This window comes from Podarcis vaucheri (assembly GCF_965113315.1).
Source record: "Podarcis vaucheri genome assembly, chromosome: 11".
Classification (NCBI taxonomy): domain Eukaryota; kingdom Metazoa; phylum Chordata; class Lepidosauria; order Squamata; family Lacertidae; genus Podarcis; species Podarcis vaucheri.
This window is the reverse complement of record NC_138749.1, coordinates 43,702,510-43,723,422: the sequence shown is the minus strand read 5'-3', so window position 1 is coordinate 43,723,422 and position 20,913 is coordinate 43,702,510. Positions and strand designations below refer to the sequence as shown.

At 40.9% G+C, this 20,913-nt stretch overlaps 1 protein-coding gene across 1 annotated transcript in view; it reads right to left on the bottom strand.

Annotated features, from left to right (window-relative positions):
• Positions 1-3,653: 3,653 nt before the first annotated feature.
• WDR36 (WD repeat domain 36) overlaps positions 3,654-20,913 on the bottom strand; it is a 32,533-nt gene continuing 15,273 nt past the window's right edge. The window contains exons 13-23 of the mRNA XM_082191427.1: positions 20,781-20,895; positions 19,216-19,381; positions 18,001-18,109; positions 16,464-16,543; positions 12,952-13,059; positions 12,014-12,111; positions 8,894-9,036; positions 8,469-8,588; positions 7,318-7,399; positions 5,319-5,506; positions 3,654-4,669 (exon numbers count right to left, since the gene is read on the bottom strand). Coding sequence (XP_082047553.1) covers positions 4,520-4,669; positions 5,319-5,506; positions 7,318-7,399; positions 8,469-8,588; positions 8,894-9,036; positions 12,014-12,111; positions 12,952-13,059; positions 16,464-16,543; positions 18,001-18,109; positions 19,216-19,381; positions 20,781-20,895 — 1,359 coding nt within the window. The 3' untranslated portion in view covers positions 3,654-4,519. The remainder of the gene's footprint in view (positions 4,670-5,318; positions 5,507-7,317; positions 7,400-8,468; positions 8,589-8,893; positions 9,037-12,013; positions 12,112-12,951; positions 13,060-16,463; positions 16,544-18,000; positions 18,110-19,215; positions 19,382-20,780; positions 20,896-20,913) is intronic.

Genomic DNA, 20,913 nt, shown 5'->3' with positions numbered 1-20,913 from the left:
GGCTGCCTTAAGATGTCTTCTGAATGTCAGGTAGTTGTTTACCGCTTTGACATCTGCTGGAAGGGCGTTCCACAGGGCGGGCGCCACTACCGAGAAGGCCCTCTGCCTGGTTCCCTGTAGCTTTGCTTCTCACAATGAGGGAACCGCCAGAAGGCCCTCAGCGCTGGACCTCAGCGTCCGGGCAGAACGATGGGGGTGGAGACGCTCCTTCAGGTATACTGGACCGAGGCCGTTTAGGGCTTTAAAGGTCAGCACCAACACTTTGAATTGTGCTCGGAAACGTACTGGGAGCCAATGTAGGTCTTTCAAGACCGGTGTTATATGGTCTCGGCGGCCGCCCCCAGTCACCAGTCTAACTGACGCATTCTGGATTAGTTGTAGTTTCCGAGTCACCTTCAAAGGTAGCCCTACGTAGAGCGCATTGCAGTAGTCCAAGTGGGAGATAACCAGAGCATGCACCACTCTGGCGAGACAGTCCACAGGCAGATAGGGTCTCAGCCTACGTACCAGATGGAGCTGGTAAATAGCTGCCCTGGACACAGATTTGACCTGTGCCTCCATGGACAGCTGTGAGTCCAAAATGACTCCCAGGCTGCGCACCTGGTCCTTCAGGGGCACAGTTACCCCATTCAGGACCAGGGAATCCTCCACACCTGCCCGCCTCCTGTCCCCCAAAAACAGTACTTCCGTCTTGTCAGGATTCAACCTCAATCGGTTAGCTGCCATCCATCCTCCAACCGCCTCCAGACACTCACACAGGACCTTCACTGGTTCTGATTTAAAAGAGAGGTAGAGCTGCGTATCATCTGCATACTGATGAACACCCAGCCCAAACCCCCTGATGATCTCTCCCAGCGGCTGCATGTAGATGTTGAAAAGCATGGGGGAGAGGACAGAACCCTGAGGCACCCCACAAGTGAGAGCCCAGGGGTCTGAACACTCATCCCCCCCCACCACTTTCTGAACACGGCCCAGGAGGAAGGAGCGGAACCACTGTATAACAGTGCCCCCAGCTCCCAGCCCCTCAAGACGGTCCAGAAGGATGCTATGGTCGATGGTATCAAACGCCGCTGAGAGATCCAGCAGAACTAGGAAACAGCTCTCAGCTTTGTCCCTAGCCTGCCGGAGATCATCAACCAGTGCGACCAAGGCAGTTTCAGTCCCATGATGAGGCCTGAATCCTGACTGGAAGGGATCCAAATGGTCCGCTTCTTCCAGGCGTGCCTGGAGTTGTTCAGCAACCACACGCTCAATCACCTTGCCCAAGAATGGAAGATTTGAGACTGGGCGATAGTTGGCTATCGTGGCCGCATCTAAAGATGGTTTTTCCCTCGATGAGCAGGCTTTTCTGCTTTCTCTAGTCTTTAATTGACAACACTTCAAAGATTCCTTTTGTTCGATGGCGATGCATTCTGGGATTCAGGGCAATGTATTGTTTAGATATATATTCCACCTTTCATCTTTTGTGATCCCAGAGTGGGTAACCATTTAAAAAGCTATAGCTAAACAAAATAATTTACCATTAAGAGACATAAAATAATACAGCAGCAAATGTCAAAAGGATCTCCAGCAACATTACTCCCCACAACAATAAAGATGTTTTTAACTGGCATCAAAAGAAGGCCAAAGATGATGCCAATCATATTTTAGAACCCTCCATTACACATTGTGGCTAAAGAGCAGGAAGAAAGTGAAGCCCAGAGAAAGCAGCCATTTAAAATGCCCAAATCAATTGCTAGGTAAAACCAAATCACAAATAATTTCATTTTCTATGTGGTCGGTGGAGTTTTCAGATTTTTTGCAATACCAAACCATCGCTAAGCATGCAGGCTCCAAGCGAGACCACTGTGGCCACTTTGCTCCTTTCTCAATTGTGCTACTGATGTGCTGCACTAAATCAAAGTATGGCTTAGTGTGTGGACTAAATCTGGGTTCACAGTTTAGTTTTCGCAAATTGTGAGTCATAAACCACAGGACAAACCTTGGCTACAGCTCATGATTAGTCTGGAGAGAGCTGAACCACAAGGTTGGGCTAGGGTGAAACACTAAGCCAAACCAAGTATTGCGGGGCTCTCCATCCCCACCCCCCAAAACATGTTATTTTTATGTTCAAAAGTCACTCTGGGCATGCCAACCTATGCCTTAAGATGATCAGCCTGGCTCTCAAGAATAACAAATGTTTTTGCATCCCTGCCTAGACACAGTATTATGAACTTGCAACCAAGTGAAAAAACAACAACCAAAATAAAATTTCCCTGAAGGGAAATAAATACCATATTATGGTATTTATAAATACCATATTAGGTTCAGGTCTGGTTAACTGCAATAGCAATTTCTCCCCTTTTGTAATGTACACAGTATCCTTTCATTTGTTCTAGTTTGTTTTCTACCTGGTTACTATTTCTTGTTTCTTCTTATTTCTGTCTCTTATCTTACTCTGTGCACTTGCAATTTTGTACTTTTTATTTTTCAATGAAGAATATAAAATTAAAAAACCAAAATATCATTTCCCCGAGCCATTCATCCCTCAGACAAGATTTCACATATTTCTTCACAAAATGTTGAGGAGGACCACCAACACACGTTGAGCACTGAAGCTGCTGTGCTCTTGATGTTTATCACTGACATATAGTTGAACACAGGACACTGAACCAAAATTGTAGCTAAAAGGATAGTCTAAGAAAGCCTTGTACCTTCAACTGTAACAAAATGGCACAAAATGTAACAATTTCTAGTCACAAGTTACACAAAGGCCTATTTCCAAGTTACTGTTCTGCAGGTAAAGTATTAAAATAATGGGCCTCATCAAGTACAGTGGTACCTTGGGTTAAGAACTTAATTCGTTCTGGAGGTCCGTTCTTAACCTGAAACTGTTCTTAACCTGAGGTACCACTTTAGCTAATGGGGCATTTCTGTTTTCATCCTGAAGCAAAGTTCCTACCCCAAGGTACTATTTCTGGGTTAGTGGTGTCTGTAACCTGAAGCATCTGTAACCCGAGGTACCACTGTACTTCCTAGAACAAGTGCCTAAATATTATTAAAGTTTATTAAAAGAATTATGCAAAAGTTTATCTTCTTACTTTATTCAACAATCGTCTTATCAGCTTGCTATAATTTGTAACTATTGGCTTAGATCCAAACTTGGTCCAACTTAGAAAAGAGCCCTTGAAATTAAGCCTTGACTAACAAGACCCATTTATTTCAAGGGTTCTACTCACAAGCATGGCAATCCAATCTGTTAGGTACAAAAAGATCTAAAGACATTTGATCAAAGTTTGTGGCTACTCTAAATCTGGTTAGTATTGGCCCTGCCTGAGAAAGCTCTTCCCATGGTGTCTGGATTACAGTGCTTTGACTTAAATTTAGGGGGAAAACCCTGGGCTCCACACTTTTAAGGACCCCCCAAATCTTGCACAAAATCCTGTCTGCCTTGCCATTAAATTTTAAATGCAGCAAAAGTTGTCTTTCCACTGTAAATGGAATTCTGTGTAATTCTAGAGCTGGGTTTTCAATATTCTGTCCAAACAGTATTTTTGTATTTCTAAATCAATATCCAGTGAAAAGTTTAAAAAGGCAAAGTACCTTCCATGGTTGAAATTCTAATGGCCTTTTTAGTTTAGGAATAATGGACTGAATTAGTAAACACACAAGAATAATAAGAATAATTATTTTATTATTCGTACCCTGCCCATCAGAATGGGTTGCCTCAGCCCCTCTGGGTGGCTTCCAACAAATATAAAAGCAAAACAAAACATCCAACATTAAAAACCTCCCTATACAGGGCTGCCTTCAGATGTCTTTTAAAAGTTGCATAGTTATTTAGCTCCCCGACATCTGTTGGGAGGGCGTTCCACAGGGTGGGTGCCACTACCGAGAAGGCCCTCTGCCTGGTTCCCAGTAACTTCACTTCTTGCAGTTATGTAACATTTAATTGAAACTTGCATAATATATCTTATATGGCAAGTTTATGCTGCATTCTGTGATGTCTAGAATTTATGAAACATCCAAATTGGTTTAAGGTGATGCACAACATTATATTTGTTAGTCATTAAAGAAATTTAAATTTTGCAGCTCTTGCAGACATCTGTTCAATATACAAAAAGTGTTTTTCAGCACACAGAATTCTGCATCTTTACCATTTTTATTATCCTACTCTTACATGGTCTACCGCTAGGTAGTGACTAGGACCACACCTGTCCAGCATCAATGTACCCAAATAATTCATCAGACCTCACCTCTTAAAATTTATTTAGATTTATAACTGCATATTGAGTGTTTTACCATATTGAATATATCGTAATTTTTGACAGGGAACTTTACTGTTTCAGCAGTCATTTACACAATAATAAAAGCACACTTTATCTGTCAAGGTAGCACAGATTCATGTTTAAATTTGTACAAAATAAAGTTACCAAGTCAAGCTGTACAGTTACCTTTTCTGAAACTTAAGAGAGAAAATATCCATTATTAAACTTGATTTGTACATTAAACTGGGCATTCTTATAGAACAAAGGGAATGTTACAACAAAGCAGTCTTCATGTAATTTAAAATGCAAAGGCTTTGGTTGAAGAGAGTCTGTAAATGCACCCAAATTTCTTCAAGCTGGGGTGACAGTCTGGATAGTTCTGCCAGCAGATCTGGTTCTGATGAAAGGATTTTTAAGTGCAACTGAAATGGAAGCATGAAATTAATTACATAAAGCAAATTTTAAGGAACACATTTCTTAAATTTCTTTATTACTGTGTTAAACCACTACATCACTTTATTATTATTATTTATAAAAGTTGGTAAATGTCCTCCTTAACACGATGCCAATGTTTCACAAACTGATCAAAGTAAAAACAAAATAAATAAAATTCCTTCCAGTAGCACCTTAGAGACCAACTAAGTTTGTTATCGGTATGAGCTTTCGTGTGCACGCACACTTCTTCAGACGAAAGCTCATACCATGCACATGAAAGCTCATACCAATAACAAACTTAGTTGGTCTCTAAGGTGCTACTGGAAGGAATTTTGTTTGTTTGTTTCAACTATGGCAGACCACCATGGCTACCTACCTGTGATCAAAGTAAGTAACTCATATTAATAACTCCCCTCAGATGAGCACTGTAAGGCCAAGCAGTGCTATCACACAGCAATAATGAAAGTTTCAGTAGGGGGAAATGCTATTGCAAAAAGGAACGGATGCTGTCAGTCATTCTTTATTCATTGCCAAGTGTCTCCCTCACCCCCAGCGCATTCAGATGGGGGGCTTCTACGGTAAGCAAACTGTGCTGCACAGAATGTCACTAGCAATTGTATCAGATGATACACTTACCTTCAGAAACAACGCAAGGTATGCCTGAGCCAGTTCAAAGTCGCATTTCGTGGCCAGCGTGGCCTCAATCATTCTTAGGAAGCTTTGCATCACCCTAACAGAGCCACCGCCATCGGGGGACAAGCCTCTCAGTTCTGCCTCTGTGTTAGATGGTCCCATGTCCTTCAGAATACGGAGCGGAGATTTATCTGTCAAAACAGGAAGAATATGGCTACAAGTTCTAGAAAGTGTTACAGAAATGGGGTGTTGTGGGTATATGTATATGTATATGTGTGTGTGTGTATCTATATCTCTCTCTCTATATATATATCTCAGCATTTTAAATAGTTATCCTATACCCTGCACCATTCAACAATTTGGTCATAACCCAAATTGTTCGTTTTATGCAATTAAGAGAACAGCACAAGCTGGTGGAATTTTATTTGACCCTTATTTTGTGGCGAAAAGAAGATCCCTATTTCCCAAAGTCATGCCATTTGAAACCTTGCCTCTTTGGTAGCGGGAGGCTCCAGCTGTACATATGGACCCCTCCACTTACCGTACTTTTCCCTGTATAAGACTAGGATGGTTTCCTGAAAATTTCCTTTAAAATCAGGGTTCGTCTTATACATGGATATTGCATAGCGGTGACGTGGGATTGGTTGCTGCCGCGAATCGGAGATTGTCAGTGGCTATTTGGCGTGTCACTGGTGGCTATGGCAAGGGCTGGCATTGATTGGCTGTTGCTACAGCAATATGGAAAAACAATGGAAACTAGCCAGTTAAACATCTGGCTAGTTCAGATGACAACCTTGAGCTAGGTTAAGAGCTTTGAGAACTTAAAGAAGGAAAGTCACTTGATCCAGAGACAGCCCACATATATATATTGGCCTATTCTGACCTCTTTTTCTTAATGGTGACTGCTCCTGCTCAGGCTGCACAGAGAAAAAGCAACTGGGTTCCAGAAATCCATTCCGATTGTGCAGATAAAAAAATACATCTGATACAATTCTACAGGATGGGGTATTAGTGTGTGAAAACAGTCCAGATCCAATGATCTCAAGATGGTGGAGATAGCCCAGGCATTTTCTCTTGGTGGTCAAAAGCCAAGTGCAAAACGAGCCTAGGACCAAGCTGACTTCAAACACAGGTCAGAACAGTAGTAGTGGAGTAGTTCCAAATTATCACTGACCAAAGAATCTTGGTTTGCAAACTGCCCTAAATAAAAATTTATTTAATAAATAAAAAATTATTCTCTGCCATGTCATAGTAACCTAGGTTTTCCTTCACATCTGGCTTTCTTGATTAACCCTTTAAAACCAGAGCACTTTACACATTCCAGTTCCCTGCTATTGCTTGCCTGCATTTTTTATAAAAGGCCTTCAGCTAACCTTTCGTCAGGGCAGAAGTTCTGACATAAACAATGTCAGATCTATACAATGGAATTCTGATATGCCCTAAAGGGATTTCCTAAAGGAATGAATGCTTCAAAAAGTCGAATTATTGTGAAATTGGCTCTGGGGTATGCTAGGTGTGTATTGCTTTGAAAGAAGGACTTCTGTAACTAGCCCGACTGTTACCACAATTAACAGGTCAACTCTTTCCCAAGGCATCCCAGGAACCGATGATTTAATAAGGATCAAAAGCACAGTAGCAGCACCATCACAACTTAATGGGACTAATGGGGATTAAGAGGACCCGATACATTTAACCTTTTCCTAATGTGTAATACCGAGTTCAACATATTGGGAGAATTTGTAAAGCTGATGTCCCCTTAGGGGAATGCTCTTTTAAAGAAGCTAAAGTGTTCTGCACACACTGGACCATACTGAAATTGCATCCCCCAACAAGCCAAGATAAGGTATCCTTTCTCGCAATATCTATTCTGAAGACACATTATTCCAGCCTTAAGAAGCCCAATTCACTACCACTATAATATATGGAGAAAAGGGAAATAAAGTACACCTTCTTCCTCCACCTTGTCGGGATGCAAATTTATTCATTTCATATTATAACTCACAGTCACTGTTTATCAGAGCTTCTTCAAGCTTCAGGTAGAACTCAGATTTTTGTGCCAGTACTCCAAGGTTTACTACTTTTGACTGAAATATAAAAAAAGGTTGTCAATTGAATTGCATGAAAGACAACTTTTACAAATATAGGTAGATGAAATTTTAAATGTAACATCCTTATGAGAATTAAAAGGGGGTAGGGATTTGAAATGTTGAATTAATTTAGTTCTGTACTCTTTAAATTACAATGCCATATAGAAGAATGGCATAATTAGGAGGAATCTCACCCAGTAAGATGAATATCCTTACACAGGCACTTCTCCTTTGAAGACATGCATGTGTACATGCAAGCACATGGGAAAACATGCATCACATAAAAACAATGGAAGAAAGGGCATCTGGAGAAATCAAAACAAGGATTTCTATAAGGACTCTTCAGAAAGCTAAAGATAGATGAGGACCAGAGGTTCATCTATGTAATACTTAACAATGTATTTAGGATTAAACCTCACTGAGAAAGCGGTCTTAGATATGACAGAACAGCAAGTTCTTTCTATATATGATGAAGCTGCCCAATATTTAAGTACCAGTTTCAAGTATTAGATTGCAGATAATTATCTACATCATCACAGTAATTGTGCAGTTGAGGTGCCAAAATTCTGTGCTTTTATCAAAGATGTTGTAAGTGGGAATAGAGAATCGAGGGGGGGGGGAATGCTATAAAAATACAGTAGGACCACGATCCGTTACTGCAATTCACCAGTGATTTAGCCCCCATTACATAAGAAATTACTTCCAAGAGGCAGTCATAAATACAGAGACAGCAAGGTGAATGTGCGGGATTCTGCCTATCCGACGTTGACCAAAGGGTAACGGCGGGGGTAGCCGAGTTTTTGGCTGCAGTCCTCCAAGGAGCAGGTTAACAAGGAAAACCACTGATTTTATATGTATATATATATATATGATTGTAGCCAACTGCTGCCTTTTTATATATATTTCAAGGCTTTTACATGTTATTTTCCTTCTTACGGTTTTTATTTGCATAATGCCTAATAAAGGTTTGATTTCAACGACAATACAGAGACAGAGAGAGAGAGAGAGAGAGAGAGAGAGAGAAGTACTACATGTAGATGTTTTGTATCACCAGCTTTCTCTTTACCTGTTGTCCACCATTTTCATGTTCAATGGAAGCATATTGTGGTATGAGGCCAGGAATTGTGGGGATGAAGAACGGTGCAGATTTTGGCACTTTTGGTGGCTCTTTGGGTTTGTTCTTTTGCTGTGGATGGGAGATTTTATATCATCAGACAATTTTCATATTCACACTGTAACCCTAAGAACACCAAATGTATTAACTTTCCATCTGTGATAGCATTAGAATCTTAGTTGGTGTGTTAAATCGAGGTTGACTATGTGTAAAATACTTCTGATATTTGTATACCCTAAAAACAACCTAGATGTTATCCCAAACTATGAAGACATTTTGTCAAGTCTTTGTTGCATTCAACACAACCACGTAATATGTAAAATGAAAGCAACAGGTCCTGGTCAGAAACCTTTTAAAAAATAACATGGACATGCTACCTTTATAATATCAAGATTGAGGAGGTTCTTCCATCTAGATTTTGGCAACATAGAAAGGGTCACTAATGCTTCTCCCAGCTGTTCTGGAGAATCGTATTCTATCATCTCATCACTTATTTCTTCTTCTTCTGTGACATCTACATCTTTAAAAATGGTAACAGACAGGGGGGGAAACGTTTAGCAACATTGGGAAATATTCCAATGACAGTAGATCCTGAATGACATTCAGATAAACACAGCTGGTTAATTACACAAGCACATTGGGATGATATTAGATTCTGGTAGGCAGCCGTGTTGGTCTGACGCAGTCGAAATATAGAAAAAATGGTCCAGTAGCACCTTAGAGACCAGCTAAGTTTGTTCTTGGTATAAGCTTTCGTGTGCATGCACAAAATTGCAGTGTATCTGAAAAAGTGTGCATGCACACAAAGGCTTATACCAAGAACAAACTTAGTTGGTCTCTAAGGTGCTACTGGACAAATATATATAGACACACACAGACACACACACACACACACACACATCTATTGGGATGATATTATGTTAAATCTGTGAAGACAATAAAACAGAAACAATTCAGATGCAGTTGAACATAACAAGATGAACACAGCCAGAGACGATGGCCAAGGAGGCACATTCCTGTAGCATGAATGGAAAGCCATGCTTGAAATTCCTCACAATGGATGGTGTCCCCTTGGCTAAGGGTTCCATACCTGCAATATGTATCTGTTTGTCTAACTAACTTTTCTCCTACCCCCAATCTGTCAAAGTTGGCCTTTCAGAGGTCAAGGACATAAGGATCTGGTCTTCTTGTCAGAAAAGGTTGACCACCTCTCTTTAAGAGGCACAGTTATTCAATTTTACAAGACCTAGAATGCATATGTGGGGGCTGGCAAAGGGTATCTCATCTGATTTAGCTGCTAAATCTTAGCTGTGGAAGCTCCCTCGGTGCTCTGAACGACACAGAATCGGCAGCAACGAAGACGTCATTTTCATGCCTCTTTTGAAAGGTATTACTCACAGAACATACAGCTGCCAATCTGCTTCAGGGAATGAATCAAAAGTAGTGCCTGCACTTGAATCTGCAGGATAGGAAACTGGATTGCTTCCAGTTTCGTTACATATTTTGTTTGTGTCATTTTCTCACCATTACACAAAGTCAGATGATTCAGGAGAAATCATCCAAGTTATCGGAATGCTGACTGCACCATCAGCAACTGGAAGAACTGCCAGACATCTGCATGGACTCTAGACATCAGTGTCTCACCAGTGTCTCCCCTATTGCATGGGAACGCATGTAGTTTCTGTAGTGTTTTGTACCAAATAAATATCTAAATGTGGCTCATTTTGTCCATATGTTAGAAATATACTTAAAAGCAGGGCCTGGATCACTGCAAGACTGAAGTGCTGAGTTGACAGATCCTCTGACTAGTGGAAGGGAAGCCCCTTAAGTTTGCACTCTTAGCATGCTCTTGGATCTGCAGCTGGGCTGGAAAAGCAGCCTGTGATGGGTTCAAAAATACCCTCTGCTAACATCAGCAGCTGAGGACTGTGTCGCCGTTTTCCTTTATCTGATCTGAAAGCTTACACACATAACTGCTTAATACTAGATTACTGCCATGCACTCTCAGAGGAGGCTGGCCTTCGTGGCTGTGAGCTGGTACAGCTGGCTAGCTCAGTTGGTTAGAGCGTGGTGCTAACAATGCAAGGTTGCAAGTTCGATCCCTGGGTGGGACAGCTATGTATTTCTGCATTGCGGGGGTTGGACTAGACGATCCTCAGGATCCCATCCAACTCTATGGGTCTCTGATTCTATGTTCTGCTTATGAGCTTCCCATAAGCATCCGGCTGGCCGCTTTGGGAATCCGGGTGTTCAACCAGATAAGCCTTTGGTATGATTCAACAGGGCTGCCTGTCATAGAATGGATATGGACACCAAACATACAGTACATCAGTGTTGATGTCAGCTCTCCATCATCTTCCTAACACAATCCCATGCATGGTTTTAATCTAACAGCTGGAACCTTCATGGTTCAGACGATGCCTTTGTTATCATAATCGACAAGAGTAAATGAGAGCACCACCTTGACTGCATCTCTGCCCAATTCCAAGACAAGTTCCTTTCTCTAGACGGTTGCCTATATAGCCTAACATAAAATAGATATACTGCTGTTTCTCTGTGTTGATTTTCAGGTTGTAGGCCTGTCCTATACTCTGTGAAGTGCCAACTGATGGCTATATTATATTCGGGCTGGCCTTTTGACAGTCGAGGCTGAGAGGATGTGGACCAATCAGTTTTATAGCACATTTTACTTGGCTATTTTCAACTCATTTTATGTTTCGAATTATTATCTGGTCCATCCTAGCTGATGGAGAAAGATAAGGCATAATGAAGCAGATAATACTTCACAAGTTATTGTGGTTTTTTAAAATATTGGATCAGATTGTTGCTGTTAATTTTTGATATGTTTTATCATGTTTTTATGTGTGCTGGAAACCGCCCAGAGTGGCTGGGGCAACCCAGCCAGATGGGCAGGGTATAATTTTTTTAAAAAATATTATTGATCATGATGCTACTCATTATTTGGAGTGAAAGCTCTCTAGATAAAGAGTGAGAGTCACCAAACAAATCGCGTCAGGCACTCTGTGAAATTGGCTCTATGCGGGTTGGAACCCCCCCCCCCCGAACAGAACATATGGGGAGGGCTTGATATACTGACATGCTTGCAAACAGAATGTTAAACATAGCATGACATTAGATCCCACCCATGGCTTCAAATATGTGGTCATTAGTAAGGACAATGTACACACTCTAGGGCAGGGGTGAGGAACCTGTGGTTCTCCAGACGTTGCTGGATGCCAAGTCCCATCAGCCTCTGCAGTCCTGGCCGCTGGTCAAGACTGGTGGGAGTTGTAGTCTAGCAGCATCTAGGAAGCCATAGGATTTTCAAGTTGAACAATATCTCAGAACACAGGGGAGCATAGAATCTTTCACGAATTCAACTTTGCACTGGCCTAGGAACAGTATGCAAGCCGTTACTTTGCAATTACACAAACAGGAGATTCAGAAAAAGTACACTAACGGCCAAAAAAATCCTCAGCAACTCCCTTCTCTAGTACCTTGAGCTGGACATGTTCCAGGAAGCGTTACTACAGAAGGCTCATAATCCGGTGGAAGCGGACGCAAAGAGACAAGCGAATACAGCGAACGGTTAGACCTGTAAAATCCAAGATGGAAGACATTGTTATTTTGGCTTGGGGTGGGGGCAGAGGAGAAAGAAAGCACGTTATGTTCTTTGTGGATCTATCTGCTATAACCATGAGCGATTAATGTAAGCTATAGGACTAAGTTGTTAAGAGTGAGAGATGGTAGACCAGAAAGAGAACATTTTGAAGTTAAATGCAATCCTCATACTGCTATTTATGTAGAATATAATGCAAATGTTGATTAATACAGCAGCTTTTTCTATGTTGTAAAATTTTAATGTATTTATACTGTATTTATTATGTATTTAGCTATTTGGTATGATTACTGTTTTCGATTTAATGTAGTTTAAAGGTTTTTTTTGTTTTTGCTAGAACTAAATTGTTTGCAGTCCTAAGAATATTGACTGGGTTCCAAAGAACAACAACTACCCCGATGCCCCTAATAACGTTTTGAGCTTACTTTCTGGACAGCAGAGCCCCACCATGTCATAAGGCAAGCTGGTTTTGAAGATAAATACAATTTCAGAAGTCATTTTTGACACAGGATAAAAGATTACAGTCAAAACGTGGAGGAGTGAAAATCTTACTTGATGTAAAGCAAGTTTCAACTGACATAAACAGAACTTGCTTCCAAGCAAACGCGTCTGGAATTTCATTATATTAGGAAAACAGTCCCAGTAAACCTAACTGATTGGGAGGCGGGGGCAGTTACAGAGGAATTTTCCAAAGGGCAGAACTTGCACCTTTTACTAAAGTGCCATGGAACAATGCAGCAATAGGAATGGGCAGTCTGATGTCTTATAGATCTGCTTTAAACATGGACATGCTCAGAAGACCACTGGAAGACTTACCACAGGTAAATTCCAAGATCATCTACATGGGAAGAAGCTAAGAAGTCTCCCGTAGGAGACATAGTAATGCTTACTGCTGCTGAATCTAGTAGGAAACAGTCGACAAGGCTGCAAAGAGAAAAAACAATTCATCACATAACAGATAATATATAGTTCAGTTACCAGTTATTAAATGCATGAAACCAGTACCAGTCATAATATTATCAGTCTTCTTATTCTGCTTTTCAGACAAATGTATAGTCTTCCCAAAGACGTTCACTTCAAGGTTTTAAAAAAGGAGACAGGTCAAGTTCTTGTGTTCAGGATTACAAACTGGGGGGGGGGGAGCCATATTAGGGAGCAGGAGTGTGGGGGAAAGGGAGAGATGGGAAATCAATTTGAAAATGTCAGAATAAAGGGGCATTTAAATCCAGCTGGGCCAGGTTTGATCTCATGCTGGTGATCTCGCTTGCACAGAGGTGAGGCAACAGATCCAGCAGCCCTCAGTGCTCTGGATGATAGAAGGTGCCAGAACATTATTCCCTTCAGTTCTCCAGACAGTTGGAGCAGAGTGTTCAGAGGATTAGATTTAAGAAACATGGACATCTACAAAAAACATACAAGGATAAACACATATGGTCTTTTGTAAGTACGACTGGGTTGACTGTCCTACATCACGGTTAACAAAACAAAAATAAAATAAAATATAATGATTAAATTCAAAACCCTGAAAAACACTGTAAAGATGACTTCTAACTTCAAAAAAAAAAGTTATCTGGTGTTTCTCTTTTCTTTTGCTTTTATACAATGCTTTAGTTTAGCTACAAGCATCCCCATAGTTTGCCAATCTTTTAACTCATTGTGGGGATAGTTTGTAATGTTTGATTTTTAGCATACAGAAATCAATCTGTAGTGATTGTGAGAAATCACAATTTGTTCCCTTATGTTCCCAATAGACTAAACTGGCCATGTAATGTGATGACAAAAATATTGGGTGGGGGAAAATACTGGGTGGCATTCAACACAGGAGACTTTTGTCTCCTCTTCCCTGCAACTCCCCAGGGAAATCACCTCTGTACGGTTGGGGGACCTTCTGGAGCATGTTTTGGGGACACAGAGGAGGAGAATATTGCAAAAGCAGAGTTCTGCCTACACTGGGTCTAGTGGAGCCTCATAACTCAACTTTATCAGATGTGCATTGCCCATTATGAGTAGGATGAACACAGGACTGCATGACTGGCAGCTACAACTGTATTCCAGTCCATCTGGAACCAAAGCTACCCCTTTACCCTTTGTCGCTATGCCATATGCCTCAAAGAAAGAAAACAAAGAACCGACTGTTGTAAGACCAAATGAAAGCAAATCATAGTAAAACAGTTTAAAGTGTGTCCACTTGGTGGGCACGCCCACCCAATCTGTCAACTCAAGAAGTGTACAATTGCGGTCAAGAATCAAATCTGCAACTGCTCATCAGTCCTATTCTTCCTGCAAATTGGCTGAAGTCCCGTTTGAACTTTAAAACATCTATCCTTTTTCATTCCTGTTCTAGTTAGCCACAGAGCATCAAATACAAGGGTGAAGGGAGAACCAACTCAGACTGGACTCTTTAGCAGGGAGACACACACAATAAATCTGAATGAAAGCAATATTGGAAGTCCAAGTACAGGTAAATTAAAACAACTGCAATGTGTGTGTGGTTGTGTGCTCTGGATATTATTATTATTTTTTAATTTATTAAATGCCTTTTACTTATGTCTCAAGGCAATGTACTGTGCAGGCATAAGAAACTTAAATGTTAGTTCAATTATGTCATGCTAGTTAACGTAATTGGTTTAGTATTGCAGTACATTCCTATTAAAATTGAAGTGCTATGAAACTAAATCAAGAGTTGCATCATCAGACTGTATAGTTTCAATGTATGCATAAGGGAATGGAAAAACAAGTACATTATGTACTAATCTGCATATGGACAACTCCTCTGACGTATGAGAACCATTTCATCATTTCCATTTGACATCCATACTGCTATCTGGAAAAAGTTATGATAACAAGAAACTCTGAGACTTTTTTAGTGGGGCAATGTTGCAACATTTAAATGTCAGTGCATTCAAAGGTGAATGAGAAGAAACACAAGTTCAAACAAGGCAGCCTGTCGTAAAATGTAATGTCTCAGATGGCTAATTACCATATTTTTTGCTCTATAAGACTCACTTTTGCCCTCCTAAAAAGTATGGGGAAATGTGTGTGCGTCTTATGGAGCGAATGCAGGCTGCGCAGCTATCCCAGAAGCCAGAACAGCAAGAGGGATTGCTGCTTTCGCTGCGCAGCAATCCCTCTTGTTGTTCTGGCTTCTGAGATTCAGAATATTTTTCTTCTTGTTTTCCTCCTCCAAAAACTAGGTGCGTCTTATAGAGCGAAAAATACGGTACTTCAAAGAAATCTGACAAGTCTAGGTTATGCTTATAGGCAAGACGTCAAAAAGGCAACAACACAGGAAATTTGAAATGGAAATGGTATTTAATACACCCGACAGAGGAAATTAAAGGAATATGAGACATGAGAAATTACACAATCTTGGGGCACCTAAACTGGGATTGCCAAGTAGACAAGAGAAACCATTTTAACGCAAATGCTTCATTAGACTGAAGTCTGCCCTGTTCCAGTAAAAAGGATGGAGACGCATTACAGGTTGTATACAGAATAACTACAAAAGCTAGTCAAAGACTACAAAAGTCATCTAAGCCATTAAAAATTCACTTTGAATTAAAGAAAGGGATTTTAAAAATGAAACAAGTATTAGTCAGCATGATTAAAGTCAAGTTCTGCTGAAATGTAGGGGCTGCCTATTCTAACTTTAGGTAGAACCTTTACCATATAACATAAGACGTAATATTCTGTTTGGATGAGTGGGCTGGATGCCCCTTCTCCTTCCCGCACTCAGAGCCTACAGGTGATTAGAATCATGGTAGAATTTTTCTTCGGAAAGGGGGCACTGTATTACATCTAGGTGCCACTTCCCCACAGCAGATGAAGCACTGGGTTATTTGGGTGGGGAGTCCCCCACTCACATGACTTCTCTTGCAAACTGCATCAGCCATTGCAAGCACCATTTTCTATTAAAAATAAAAATTTAAGAAACTCAAGCCCTCATCTACCTATGAAGCAAAGAAGTGCCTCAATATATTGCCAGCTGAGACTGGAAACTGAGTATGACAAGATATCATTCTTGTGTACCTTTTGGCAGGGCAGATTCAATCCTCAGGCATAAAGGCAATAGAACACAAATAAATGAAGATATTTGCAAGTAGACCAGTTCGTTTCTGTTCTTGCTTATTATGTATTGTGTGTTCTCATTTTCTATTTTTATGTTGTGAACCACCCAGTGATCTTTGGATGAAGGCTGCTATACAAATTTAATACACAGTAAGAATTAGATAGAAAGGTGTGTTTTAAAACTGAGTGTGCTCTTTTGTCAGTACACACATGTAACATATCAAAGTAGCAGTTTCTCTGCAATCTCTAAATTTACTTACCACCCAGATGGCAGATCCCAGGTTCTGATGCTGCAGTCCATAGCTGCCGTTATTAGCCAGCGGCCATCAGAACTGAAAGCCTACAAAAAAATATGATTTGTCTTTTGAGTAACAGCTGCACAGATTCCTCTGACAATGCTACTAGGATATTTGGATGAATGGGTCAAGCGTGAGGAGCTAATATGGAATTTATCACTTGCTGCTAGTACAGTGGTACCTCGGGTTAAGAACTAAATTCGTTCCGGAGGTCCGTTCTTAACCTGAAACTGTTTTTAACCTGAAGACCACTTTAGCTAATGGGGCCTCCTGCTACCACTGCACGATTTCTGTTCTCATCCTGAAGCAAAGTTCTTAAACTAAGGTACTATTTCTGGGTTAGCGGAGTCTGTAACCTGAAGCGTCTGTAACCTGAAGCGTATGTAACCCGAAGTACCACTGTCTGTTTGTTGTGTTGCAAAAATGGAATAATAATGCCACCAGCAACAGTGAAAGAAAGCCTGGCAAAAAGCGAGGTTGGCATAAAGAATTAATATGGCTGAAATATGGTAAATAAGAGAGAAAACCTGAATATAAATGGAAGCCCTTAATTGAATTCATGAAGACTAGATACAATATGATACAGTCATACCTCGGGTTACAGACGCTTCAGGTTGCGCCAAAACCCGGAAGTACCGGAACGGGTTACTTCCGGGTTTCGTCGGTCACGCATGCGCAGAAATGCCAAATCGCAACCCGCACATGCGCAGATATGGCACTGTGGGGTGCGAACGTGCCCCCCCGCACGGATCACGTTCACAACCCAAGCGTTCACTGTACTGATTACAACCATTTATCTATGCGGTATATTAATGTGTTATAATTTTTGGATTTATAATATTGGTATTTGTTGCTGCATGATACACACACTCACACACATATATATGGTATTACAGGAACAGGTCTTTACGATATATCCTTGCAATCATTGTATTTTATACTTTATAAATTATAATGAATATTTTAAAAAAAGAATTGGGATGATACTCTAGCTACACTAGCAACAAAAAAGCATTTCACTGTTGAGTTGTTGAAACACTGGATATATTCAAAGCTGAAGAATACTTAGGAAAATGTTTAAGTTAGCACATACCAACTGTATCCATTCACATCATTTATTATAATTCATATTACTGTTCTTCTTTTAGAAAGCTCAGTGTCCTCCATGGGACTCCCAGTGGTCTTCCATTCAGGTCCACGTGCCCTTAGCTTCACTCTTGCTAAAGGATTAGGTGACCCCAAATCAACTGATCCACATACAAGAATATGCATTTGTTTCGGCACAAACCTCAAAGATCTAACATGATGATAGGCAGCATGGTACCCTGTTGATACTGTGGGCTGCAACTTCCATTCTCCCTAACCATCTGCTATGTTGGCTGGAGATGATGGGAATTACAGTCTACAAAATCTGGAGGTCAGTACGTTGCCTGCCCAAAGTAGATGAACTCTGGCGGTACGTAACCTCTACACAACTGATAGTAAATAGATACAAATTTACCAGGTCATTTATCTGGCCTTGGTGCCCTGAAAACTTCCTCACGATTTTTCGTGTTTCTATATCCAGGACGCTAATGGTGAAGTCATCCGTAACAATTCCCAGAATGCAACTGGTAAAATCAAGAAGAATATAAAGTAGAATGTCAAACACATGTCAAGGAAGAGGCAAAAAAAATTGCATTATGCTTCTTTGTTATTGATATTCTTGGAACACAAACTTAGGGGAAAACCCCAATAGATGTTTAGAGTAAGGCTACCTTAAATGTTTTCACAGGGGAAAGGACAGGCAAAAGATGGATATAAGCAAGGCATAATAAGCAAAATGGACAGGTGACTGTAGTGGGTTGGATGTGTAAAGGGTAAGACCTTAATTACAACAAAAATTTTATTATTTTCATCAGTTAAGATTATTCCAGTTATTTATTTGTTGCTTTTCACAAAGCAGCATACGGAGGAATAAAAACAATAGAACATCAGGCAAAATACTAAGCACTGAATGCATACAGACAACCAAAATGGGACCCTTTCTCTTAAAAAAAGGCCACAGTAAAGATTTTAAGTAAGGAGTGGCTCCAGATCCAGCCTGCCAAGTCAATGCCAGCTGTCTGCCAGCCCCTGGCAGACTCAGGCACCTCTTCACTTTGCAAATGTGTCTCCTCTTCTTCTTCTGGCATCCCTGCTAGGTCTTACAGACGGGGGGGGGGGCAGGGAAGGAAGGAGCACACTCTCCTGCTCATGACTGGCAAGATCTCTTAATAGCAGTGCCATGCCAGTGGAAAAAGAGCCACTTTTGAAAGCTAAGCTGCATCAGAAGGAAATGGTTTTATTCATCACCTGTGTGCATGTGGTGTCTGTGCATGCATGTCTGGGTTTTTGTGTGCTGTATTTGCATGCATGCATATGCTTGTGTGAATGACTAACCTACAATGCAGCCCTTGGACCAGAAAAGGTTAGCCACCCTCTTTCTAAAGCCTTCTTGAATGTCAAAACTAAAGAGGCCAAGTGAATTTTAATTGGAAGGGAGGCCTGCAGCTGCGGGGCCACCCTCAAGAAGACCCTGTCTAAATGAAGAAACTAGGGAGGCGGCACATATTTCAGAAATTAGGAGGGGTGAAACTCTTTTAGTACAACTGTGCTCTGCAAATATGAATTATGAAAATATCACCGCTGAAGTAAGAGAAGTTATTAAAAAGAATACATCTTGCAATAATCCCACCTGTCTCTGTGAAGCAACATTTTACTTGGAGAAGAAGGGAGGTTAATAGAGTGAACAAATTTTTTGCTCTTGAAGTTCCAGAACTTGATCAATCCTTCACTTCCTGCTGTGGTTGTCAGCTGGTTTAATCCATCCACGGCTACTCCTCTTATGGAGCCTTCATGGGCTTTAATTGCGAAGAAAAAGAGTGAATTAATATTCCACCACCTTAAATTGGCGTCATCCAACTATTTATTATTATAAAGTTATATACAGATCCTTAGCACAGCTCACAATCGAAGAACAATATAACATCCTTCAGGAATAGATAGATACCATACCACGGTTAATCAAATTCACTTTCTGTCATATTTTTCCTGTAGTGCAGTACATTGTGTCCACTGTGGAACTGAGATCCAGAGTAAAGCTTCCTTCCTCATTCTGCATGGCTAAACCATGCCACCAAATGCACAAGGGACACACTATCTTATGAAACTGGAATCCCAAACTTGTTAATGCAGAGACGACTTAACAACTCACTGTGCATGCAGAAGGCAGGCATGCGTATCAGAAGCATCTCCCTACTCCAGTATGAAGTAACAATATGCACCTTTGTTATTGCTGGTTTATTGCCATCATAATATACAGGCATGCAATGACCTATCTAGTTGCTGTCTGACCATAGCAGGGTTATTTAACCTGTGGGCCTCCACATTTTGCTAAACTACAACTTGCTCCATCCCTGACCAGTGGCCATAACAGTTGGGACTGATGAGAGTTGTATGTTGAACAGTATTTGGAAGGTGACAGGATACCCACTCCTGAGCTATAACCAAAGGTCAGTGTTGTGCAAAAGCTTCCTGCTTCTTCTCTGCAGCACATCAAATCCAAAGGCTCAATTTAATCTGCTGGCAACATTCATACGTTTGAAAATGCAGCCGGAAATTTGTCACACAGTATGTGCCGAAGAGGTCTCATTGGCTTATGCTCACCCTCTGCAATACAAAATAAAGATTGTGCTTGCAGTTGGACATGTTCTCCTACATCCCTATACGCATATGCTTTCCTCATGTACAAGCCTATTCCCAATCACATGGCAAATACTACAAATGATGTTCAGCGTAGGTGTGCGCAAACACAAGCCAGCACATCCCATTCTCTGTATAGCAGTAATAGCCATATTGTTACAGGAGAGCATTCTGAGGGTGTATTTCCGATCCAGTGTCTCAACAACACTGAAACTGTTGTTAAGAGGGTAAACTCTGATGCAGCTGTCCGCTTGTGGAACAGCTTTTGATTCAGCTGAGGCACCCACTAACTTAAGATATGGGGAGGGAAATTTCACTGACACCCTGCTTCTCACTTATGCGATCTTCCAAACTGTTGTATAGGGTCCTCCAGCCTTCTAAAGCAGACTTTTGGTGGCCACAGAGTGTTGCAGCAGAGAGAAGGGATTGACAAAAATCTCTGCCTTCCCCCCATTTTTGTACATTAGCAGATGCCTTGGCTGGATCAAAAGACATTCTGCAACAGAAAAGGCAGCACTGGATTTCAACCAGAATGTTTTCTAAGTGCCCTATTTTCACCTTTTTCTTTGCCATAACGCCCTCTGTGAATGCCAGACTGCATGTTGTATACATCCACATGTCCTGTTGAAAGTCCAATTACAGCAAAGTTTCCACAGGAACTGATATCTACTGCCTTTTGGGGAAAGAGAAA